The sequence below is a fragment of the Colobus angolensis genome, unplaced genomic scaffold (genome assembly GCF_000951035.1).
Source record: "Colobus angolensis palliatus isolate OR3802 unplaced genomic scaffold, Cang.pa_1.0 Scaffold354, whole genome shotgun sequence".
NCBI lineage: Eukaryota > Metazoa > Chordata > Mammalia > Primates > Cercopithecidae > Colobus > Colobus angolensis.
Genome location: NW_012116866.1, coordinates 1,522,568 through 1,533,529, shown reverse-complemented (window position 1 = coordinate 1,533,529; position 10,962 = coordinate 1,522,568). Strand labels below are relative to the sequence as shown.

Sequence of the window (10,962 nt, the reverse complement as noted above, 5' to 3'; positions counted from 1 at the left end):
CTGGTCTTCTGTGTTGCTCGCACTGGGAGTTGGAGACTGGAGGTGTTCCTATTCGGCCATCTTGCTCCGCCCATTATTTTCAATATCAGAGTAACCGTTTGTTAAGCCATATATACCATTGAGGATGTTTTGGGTATAAAAGGGAATTTCCATAATAATTACATAGTAATCTTTTATAGCCAAAGTTATGAAGATGATCAGAGTATGGGAAAACTGTGGTCAAGATTTGATTTTCCTTTTCTGTTTGATAGCCTTATCTAAATTCCCCTAATGAGTGTGGAAAAATGTATATCTAATTTACCTCTTGGGGGAGGTTTAATGTAAATATAAATAAAAATTCTTTCCCCAGGTAAAAAAAAAGTTACATAGTGTTGAATTCTACCTTTTCTCATTTCTCTACATCCAAAACTGTCACCAAGTACTGTTAATTTTACTTTATAAAGCTCTCTTGATGTGTCTCTTCAACGTCATCAACACTGCTTTAAATGAGGCATACTTCCTCATTTGGATTATGGCAGCAGTCTCTCTTCCTGTAGTCTCTCCTTCAAATCCACCTCCATCCTTCATATCATCCATTATGTATTTTTCCCTGTCTAAATTCCTTGGTTGGCTTCTATTAAATCCAAGTTCCTTAAGCATGGCAAACAGGGGCCAGCTTCCACGAGCTGGTCCATACTTCTCCTGCCTCATTTCCTGACACTTTCCCTTATACCTTGAGATCCAGCTTGCCAGTAGTTCCCCAATACCTCCACCACATATACAACCACATATATATACATCCTTATCCCCTCCTTCATGTCCCACCCATACATAATTCTCTCCACCACATCCTTTATCACATTCCTACAAGCCTTGAAGCAATCTGAACACAGACACCATCTTTAATTCAACTCCTAATTGGGGCTGAACATACTTTTCTTGAACAGAGATTACTGCCTTGTTAGTATAGATATCCTAATGTGGCACATATGTATAGTTGAAGCTATAATGCATTCCCCAAGTTCCACTTCAGGACTAAAGGGTTATTTCCCAACAGCTGGAAGTCCTGCTGCCAGACAGACTTCTTCTGGAATTACCTTGTCCCCAACTCAAGACAACCCTGAAGGACCTTTCCCAGTTTTCCATGGGGTCCACTGAGGCTTTGATATTGAACTGAAGTTAACTTCCCCTTCTGCTGTAGCTTCCCTTCAACAGGTGTTTATCACAAGAACAATCCCTAATAAACTTCCTGTGAGCACACTCTCAGAGTCAGCTTGCTGGGGAACCCAAGCTATAACAACATGTTTATCCTGTTGACACTCTCTTATGAGTTCTAAATAATGGGAAGTTATGGTTATCCAAAAATCTTACTAATTGAAGATCATTTCATCAGACATGTATTGAGCACCTGCTCCATGCCAGGCATTGTGCCAGATACAATGGAAACAAATCAAGTCTTGGCCCCTGTCGTGGAGTTTACAGTCTGAGGTGACAGTTACATATGGAACTAATTGTACTATAGCATCTTGAGAATCTTTTTGATTTAAACATCATTAATTTTAGTATAACAGTCAAAAGCATGGATTTTGTGGTGTTACAAAACACAAAAAGAAAACATTTCAGGGGAAGGAATATGAATATAAGTAAGTCGAATGAAATTTTAGAAGAACACAGAGTTTGTCTTTATAATTCTGAAAGCCTTTAGGGAAAAGGTAATTTTTTCACTTTTTATTTTGAAATAATTTCAAACTTACAGAAAAGTCACATGAATACTGAACTCCCATATACCCTTTATGCAGATATATCAGTTTTTAACATTTTCCTTCATTCTGTTTCTTTACACGCATACAATTTATTTTTGTGAACTCTCTGAGAATAGGTTAAATACTACATTCTATCACTTTATACCTTAAAAATGTAGTATTTCCTAGAAACAAGGGTATTCACCTCTGTAACCACAATGCAGTTGTCAGATTCAGGTAATTTGACCTTGATCTTTAACCTACAGCCCAGATTCAGATTTTATTAATTGTCCCAAAAAAGATGAGTTTAGGAAGAGTCGTATAACTTAACATTTGTAATGTAAATTAAAAATCATATGAAAAATCATAGAAGATCTCGGAAGTTTGCTAACCTGATTTAAATACCACAGTGAAATGAACCACTTCTGATTTTCTACAGAGAAAGCAAGGATTAGGTCCAGGGTACCTGTAAAGCTGTGACTTAGGGCTCCCAGAAGTGAACCTTGCTCTGGAGAGCCCATTTGGTGAGGTTCTTTTCAAGAGATTGTATATTTTTGACCCAGGGATTGTCGATTTGTTGAACTCCCATGTAAGTATGCCGCCTTGCCATTAACAGGTCTTCACAATGCTTAAGCGACATTCTTTGGAACTGCCTTTCATAGTCAGGCGCCCCGCCGGCCAGGCTGTCAGGTAGGTAGAAGGGAGACCTCGGAAACTAGATCCGGCTGGGTCTCCCCTAACAACGTGGTCTTCGATCCTCTAACGGGCTGGGCCCCGAACCTCATCACACAGAGCTTTGATAGGGCCGGGGACGCAGGTCAGCCTGACGAAAGCGTCAGGAGGACTTGGGCAGGGGCACGACTTCCTGCTGCACCACTTCCTTTCCAGCCACGTGGGCTTCTGGGACCCTATGACATAATTTCTGGAATGGTCTGTTTTGTGGCGGGGGCGAGGCCCGAGCACAGCCGTCCAAGGGGGATGCATAACCCAGGTCGTGTCCACCCCAAAGCTCGAGTCCTCTAGAAGCCATGGCTTTTCCGCTGAAGCTAGAGCCGGACATGCAGGGGAAAGTAGATTTGTTTCGGGCCCCTATCGCCCAGGAGGCCGAGGATCTTGTGTCCACCTTCTTTCCTGAGGAGGTCTTGGAACTGAATAGCCAAGTTCAGGAGCTCGGGCTGCAAGACCTGTCCAGAATCCATTCGGTGCCAATCCCGGAGCCCCTGGCCACCCCAGGCACCGTGGGAGATGGGCCCAACCAAAATCTGCCACCTCTGCAGACTCAGTTCTCCATCGAGGTCCCAGCACTGCTTGGCAGTGAGGGACAGCACCTGCGGAGCAACCAGCATGTGATGGATCTGATTGATCAGGTAAAACCTGAGATTGAGCTGCTGAAAGAAAAATGCAACACAGTGCGGATGTGGGTGCACCTGCTTATCCCGAAGGTGGAGGATGGCAACCACTGCAGGGTGTCTGGATATCCAGGAAGACACTGTGGACCAGCTGTGGATTGTGGAGAGCACAGCGGCCTCCTATCTACGCGACTTCTCCACCTACTACAACACCCGGGCCGAGTTGGTATCCAAGATAGTGAAGTACTCCCAAGTGGAAGATTATCGCGGCACTGTAGCAGAGGTTGAGGAAAACGAGTACCTTAGTGTGCGCCAGATCCTGCTGCACCTACGGAGCGAATATGCCACTTTGCATGATGTAATCCTTAAAAACATCGAGAAGATCAAGACCCTTCGGATCACCAACACTGATAGCCTTTCTCCACCCCGCTTGCCTTCAGAAGTTGGCGGAGCTGTTTACGCACCTAGAAGGCTGGTTATTAATGACTCTAAGGTGATGAAATGACTGGAAATGTGTGTTACCATTTAGTTAGAATTTCATACAGCTTATCCTCATACTGAATCATCTTTTGGTATAATTTTTATTTGATTTTCCTTTTGTGAAGAGATTGGGGACAAACCATCAAGGAGAAAGGACTGCCATTTTTAAAAGCAGCTTTGTAGATGAATGTTGGCCACGGTTTCTTTATTATGGCCTTAGCGACATTGAATGGTTTTAGGGGCTACTTAAAAACTAAATCTTAAAGTTAAATGAAGCTTTTCCTAAAGTTCTGCTATCCTTTAAACTTTGTTCAAACTTACAGAAGTGCTCCTTTTACACCATCATTTTTCTTTTTTTGCAAGGAACGGAGTTTAAAGGGATATATTTAAGTCATTGTATGCCTCCAGTTTAACAGATTGAAATAAAACTTGGTTATAAAATTTTGTGATGGCCTAAGTGTGCTAATCTGAACTTTAATTTTTGGATGTGGACAATTTGGATGATAATTTCCTACTTCAAGTGGACTCATACACTTGATATTTTTCAACTCTGATGTGTAAGAAAAATGAGCAAAGAGTAATAGATTTTAATTATTCTGAACAAATGGACATCTACTTCCCTTAGAATGAAAAGAGGAATCTGTGGAAAATGACTTCCTTCCATAACCTTCTGCCATCTCAGCATCTTCATTTCTTTTTACACAATTTAGAATTTCTTCTGTGCATGCACTTGTCTCTTTAAGTCTCTGCTAAATCCATCAAGCTTTGTATCCCATAGTACTTTTCCCCCAGTTGATTTTCATTTCCCTTTCTTTTTGTCTCTTAGATATTTCTTAAAGTCCCTCATTAGCATTTCCCTCGCAGGTTATATAGGTCATTCTTTTTTTTTTTTAAGACGGAGTCTCACTCTGTCACCCAGGCTGGAGTGTGGAGTGCAGTGGCGCGATCTCACCTCACTGCAACCTCTGCCTCCCAGGTTCAAGCAATTCTCCTGCCTCAGCCTCCCGTAGTATCTGGGACTACAGGTGCGTGCCACCACAGCCGGCTAATTTTTGTATTTTTAGTAGAGGCGGCGTTTCGCCATGTTGGCCAGGCTGGTCTCCAACTCCTGACCTCAGGCGATCCACCTGCCTTGGCCTCCCAAAGTGCTGGGATTATAGGTGTGAGGGTCATTCTTTAAAGACTCTAAAATGTTGCTTTGCGTTATTTTCCTACCTCGTTGAGAGGAAGCCATTGTCTTCTCAACAGTGAGCTATATGGTTGGTATTTTTAAAGTTCAGCATTTCCAGATTTCATTTGCAGGTAAGATAAATTACTGCACTGTGAATCTATTCTAACCTATGTAGATTAGAAAAATCATACACTGGTTTAGCAGAAACTTTATTTTCTCTTTCTTTTCTTTCTTTTTATTTCTTTCTTTCCTTCTTTCCTTTCTTCCTTCCTTTCTTCTTTCTTTCCTTCTTTCCTTCCTTCTTTCCTTGTTTTTTCTTTCTTCTTTCTTTCTTTCCTTCCTTCTTTCCTTCTTTTCTTTCTTTCCTTCTTTCCTTCTCTCTTCTCTTCTCTTCTCTTCGCTTCTTTTTCTTGACAGAGTTTCACTCTTGTTGCCCAGGCTGGAGTGCAATGGTGTGATCTCGGCTCACTGCAACCTCCGCCTCCCAGGTTCAAGGGATTCTCCTGCCTCAGCCTCCCGAGTAACTAGAATTACAGGCATGTGGTAGCACACTCAGCTAATTTTGTATTTTTAGTGGAGATGGGGTTTCTCCATGTTGGTCAGTCTGGTCTCAAACTCCTGACCTCAGGTGATCCACCAGCCTCAGCCTCCCAAAGTGCTGGGATTACAGGCGTGAGCCACCACGCCCTGCCGTGGAAACTTTATTTTCAAAGTAAACTCCTGGAAAAATGGTAACAAGTGAAACTATTCTTTTGTTGACCTTCTGAAAAGCCTGAGTCTTTCAAATCTGTGCTTAAAAAGCAACAACAGCAAAAGGTATTGCCTAATAGAAAGACATCTTACTTCCTCCCCCTTCAAGTAAAAAGAGTTCTTTTTATTTTCCCTGTGAGGTTTTCTATCTGATTCAGACAAGTGCCAGGAACCCTAAATCAGTTCATACCATTTGACAGGCTTTAATTGCACTCAAGTGTATAATGGACAATGTAAGGGAAGAACAAACGTTGCTTAATTTTTCAACTAATGTTAATCATCTAAGACTTAACATATCTGTTCCATACACAATATAATAATCTTTTGCTTGTTTCTTTTAACCAAACTGTCAAGCTTTATGCCAGATTGAAATAAATTTTCTCCAATCCCAGGCATGCCTTTTACTAAGAAAATACGTCCTTTGTAGTTAAAGATTTCTGGTATATGCATTTTTTCACCTTTTTCCAACTCTATATCAAATTAAGTTGGCTCTGTTCTGCAAAAATTAATCCCTTTGTGATTTTCCCCTTTCTTGCAAATGGTTGGAAAAACTTTTTATAATAATAAACTTAGGAACTGGTGTTAAAATATGGTATCCAATATGAATAATTTGCCTTTATTAGTACTAGAGACTTAAAGCCACTTTTTTGTTCCTTTTAAGATGGCAGCTGAAATGAGCAGGTATGTGTTTTTTTTTTTTTTTAAGAAATGGTTTTAAAAACTTATTTTGGAATTAAGACATTTTAGTTCTAAATTCTAAAACTAAAACATGAAGGCCACTAAAATTTGAATGGAAATTGAAATTAGTAGATCTGATTTTTAGAATCGAGTGAAATGTCTTTCTTAAACCACATAAATGATGGAGAAGAGTCTTAATTTTAAAGTTCTTAAACTTCAAACTTCTTAAACGTTTGGGCTCAGAGTTTTAAAAAACTACTGAATCGTTGATAAATTCTTCTTCTTCTTTTTTTTTTTTGAGACAGAGTTCCACTCTGTCACCCAGGCTGGAGTGCAGCAGCGTGATCTCAGCTCACTGCATCCTCTGCCACCTCGGTTTAAGCAGTTCTCTACCTCAGCCTCCCGAGTAGCTGGGATTACAGGCATGCACCACCATGCCCGGCTAATTTGTGTGTGTGTGTGTGTGTGTGTTTAGCCGAGATGGGGTTTCACCATCTTGGCCAGGCTGACCTTGAACTCCTGACCTTGTGATCCACCCACCTTGGCCTCCCAAAGTGCTGAGATTACAGACGTGAGCCGCTGCACCTGGCCTATTTTGTAGTCTTTATGAGGTTTACATATTTATATAGAATTCTTACCAAGTGGTCTCAACCATTAATAGATAACTGTGTGATCAATTTAAGTGATTTTTAATTTCAGGCCAGATGCGGTGGCTCATACCTGTAATCCCAGCACTTTGGGAGGCCAAGGTGGCCAGATCACTTGAAGTCAGTTCAAGAACAGCCTGGCCAACGTGGTGAAACCCTGTCTCAAGCAAAAATTACCAAAGTTAGCTGGGCGTGGTGGTGTGTGCCTGTAGTCCCAGCTGCTTTGGAGGCTGAGGTGGGAGAATTGCTTGAACCCAGGAGGCGGAAGTTGTAGTGAACTGAAATCATGCCACTACACTCCAGCTTGGCTGACAGAGTGAGAACCTGTCTCAAAAATAAATAAATAAATAAATAAATAAATAAAGCTTTTTAATTTCAAAAGTACCATCTCAATGTTCAGAAATTTGAAAAGTATAAAAGGAGAAATCACCTACAGTTTACTAGCCTAACAAAATCGTTACTATTTGTGTGTGTTTTACTTATTTTAAAGGATGCATATATGTTTTTACATTGTTGCAATATAGTATATGCATACTTTCATAGAGGATAAACATTTGCATTTAAATCCAATCTAAAATTATAATTTTATTTGACAGATATCCCCTGATTCAGATAACAGATACATCCATTCCCCCAAATATTCTTAAGACTCTGTTTCCTAATTGTGAAAATGATATTTGTCTGAGGCAGGAATTGTGATTAGAGTATGGAACATAGAGATCAAGTAGCTGGAAGGAAATGTGCCTATATGACTGTGAGAATGTCTACATATTTAGAATAGGATTTTACTCTGCTTTTAGGTTGGGGCTTCATAATAGCTTTAGCAACATATCTGATCATTTTATTACTCAGTGCTTTTTCCCTGCCCCTAGAGCATTTAATTACCTCTAAAAATATATACAAGAAAGCGTTCATGTCTTACACTGATTAGATGAACTGTTTCAGCTTTCGTGATTTGAGTAGGAGGGAATTCTATTTCCTCTGTCAGCACTTAAACATTTCTGGAAAATGCTGTAGTGCATTGGCATCAGGGATTTTTAAAAAATTACTGATCTTTGAGAAAAAGTAAAGGACCCAGTGAGTTACAGAAATAGGTGCTGGACCATCCCTGTTCTCTGCATTAGAAAACTGTACTGCTAACACATAGAAATATCTGCTCACCTTGAACTGAAATTATCCATGGGAAGCCGAATACATCCATCTATCAATTGATCGATAGATACATGTATTTGTCTCATTCTGTCACCCAGGCTGGAGTGCAGTGGCGCGATCTCGGCTCACTGCAACCTCTACCTCCCAATTTCAAGTGATTCTCCCACCTCAGCCTGCCGCATAGCTGGGACTACAGGTGTGTGCCACCACGCTCAGCTAACTTTTGTAATTTTGATAGAAACAGATTTCATCACGTTGGCCAGGCTGGTCTTGAACTCCTGACCTCAAGTGGTCTGCCCGCCTCAGCCTCCAAAGTGCTGAAATTACAGGCGTGAGCCACCGTGCCCAGCCTCCATATTGGATGATTATACATTTGTATATGTTTTTCTTTGCTTGCTTTATTTTGATGAGTCTTCAAGTCAGTAGCAGAATTTTATTAGTGAAGCTTAGTAATCCCAGTTACTGAAATTTAAAATATTTCACTAGTAAACTGAATTTAACGAATTCTCTTTGATAGACAATGTTGCGTTATTTTTACTTATTGGTGAAAACCTAGCTGGTGCAGATGAACAGGAGTTGAACCTATTATCGGTAAAATTAGATTCCTTTTACAATTTGGCCATTTCTTTTAGCTTTATTATTTAATCTCATTTTTACAAGGTTTTGCAATATTATATTGGAAAAATAATATTGCTTTGAAAGTGTGAAGTATTTAGAATTTCTTGAATAAATATATAGTTTCCACTTTAGATGTTTGAGATTTAGAGGTGTACTTTTAGCCCCTTATTTTATAGATGAAGAAATTTAGACCCAGAGAGTTACAGGCAGCACACAACTCATTTGTGACAAAGCGAGGTCTAGAAGTCAAATCGTCTTCCATTTCAGGCTAGTGCACTTTTCACTGCACTTTACTGTGTTCTAATCAGTAAATAAAATTACATTAGAAGAGAGTTCTTTCAGAAATATGCAAACCAGTAAAATTTCGACAAATTAACATCCCTTTCAAGCTGTGTGTTGTTTTTTTCTGCAAAATGTAAGAGAAGTTGAAGTGTTTCCAACTCAGAACGGACTGTAATATTTTTACTTAATTAAATATTATGTAAAGAACCAGGCACGGTGGCTCATGCCTGTAATCCTAGCACTTTGGGAGGCTGAGGCGGGTGGATTGCCTGGGCTCGGGAGTTCAAGATCAGCCTGGGCAACACGGTGAAACCCCATCTCTACTAAAATACAAAAAATTAGCTGGGCATGGTGTCATGTACCTGTAGTCCCAGCTACTCGCAGGCTGAGGTGGGGGCGGGTGGATCACTTGAGCCTGGGGAAACAGAGGTTTCAGTGAACCAAGGCGCCATTGCACTCCAGCCTGGGAAACAGAGGGAGACCCTGTCTCAAAAAATAAAATAAATAAAAGTATCCTACTGGCCAACTCCTCCCCCACCTTCTAACCTTCAGCACCAAAGAACTGCTAAGTGGATTTGTCATGGCTACTGCTCCTAAAAAACCTACAGAATAAAAGGGGGAAAGGAGAAGAGCTGTAGTTTTATGTTAGGGAGGAAGCCTGAAAGGGTCATTTCCCAAAAGAAGTTTATCTTTTAGAGCTGGACTGGTCAGTACAGTAGCTACTAGTGTTGAAATGTAACTAGTCCTAACTGAGATGTGCTGTAAGTGTAAAATACACACTATATTTTGAAGACTTAGGGTGAAGAAAAAGTAAAATATTTCAATAACATTTATGTTGCTTACATGTTGAGTGATAATATTTTGGATACATTCAATAAAGTAGATTATTAAAATTAAATTTGCATGTTTCCTTTTAGTTTTTTATTTTGTGTGCCCGAAATTTTAAAGTTACATGCGTGGCTTGCTTATATATCTCACAGTATATTTCTATTAAACAACGCTGCTCTGGAACTAAGATTTCTAAGGTAACTGAGATGATACTTGGAGTTGAGCCAAAACCTGCTATTGTGGTATATTTTGGAGATGCGGGTTTCCATTAAGTGTAGATTTTTTTGACTCTTAGTAAATTTTTATTGATTTGTCATCTGGTTCATAATGTACAATTCAGTAAAAGCCATTCAGAGAGAGGCTAAACATTGCGAGCCAAACGTTCTTACAGTGCAACTTGGTCTTGGAACTTAGAATGCTTACAGGAATGGATGGCTAGCATGTGCTTTGCGTATGCCTTCTAAATATCATGTCCAGGCTTTTGGTGAGAGACTAGAGTACTAATATTCTGTATTGCTAATTCAGGGCTGCTCCATATGTTTTGTAAACTGAATAGAGGTAGATTTAACATGAATATTGAGACATTTACCCAGTGTTTTTATCTGGATGAAAGAATAATGTACCTCTGGGTGCCTTGAGAGTACCTATAGGCAGTTAGGCTTTTTCTCAAGGAGCAATATTTGAACACTCAACTAAATCCCCGTAATTTCATTGAATTCCCATAATACAGTTGTATAGTACTCATCGTATTCTGTTTTGTTGTTGTTGTTGTTTTTTTTTTGAGACTGAGTCTCACTCTGTCTGTCACCCAGGCTGGAGTGCAGTGGTGCAATCTCAGCTCACTGCAACCTCCGCCTCCCAGGATCAAGCAGTTCTCCTGCTTCAGCTTCCCAAGAAGCTGGGACTATAGGCACACACCACCACACCTGGCTAATTTTTGTATTTTTGGTAGAGACAGGGCTTCACCACATTGGCCAGGCTGTTCTTGAACTCCTGACCTCAGGCGATCCTCCCGCCTCGGCCTCCCAAGGTGCTGGGATTACAGGTGTGAACAACTGTGCCCATCCTGTATTCTGTGTTTTTATGTATATCCTCACTAAATAAGTTTCTTGAGAATAGTGAAGGGTTTTTTATTCACCTTTTTTCCATTATGGTGTTTTGCATATGGTAAAATGCTAAAGTATTCTGAATTAAATTGAGCTAAACCAAACCTGGATGAAACTAAAGAAAATCATTTCTTCCCTTTCTTATTAGAGGAGGCACTTTGTTACAACAGAGGATATATG

At 40.1% G+C, this 10,962-nt stretch overlaps 2 protein-coding genes across 2 annotated transcripts in view; both read left to right on the top strand.

The window, feature by feature from the left end:
* Positions 1 to 10,962, top strand: part of ATF6 (activating transcription factor 6) — a 208,030-nt gene that overhangs the window by 133,718 nt on the left and 63,350 nt on the right. The gene's annotated exons all lie outside the window — the stretch shown is intronic.
* LOC105519597 (proteasome activator complex subunit 3-like) lies at positions 2,138 to 3,999 on the top strand. Its single transcript, XM_011952981.1, has one exon. It carries the CDS (start codon positions 2,750 to 2,752, stop codon positions 3,356 to 3,358), a length of 609 nt encoding a protein of 202 aa, XP_011808371.1. The 5' UTR covers positions 2,138 to 2,749; the 3' UTR covers positions 3,359 to 3,999.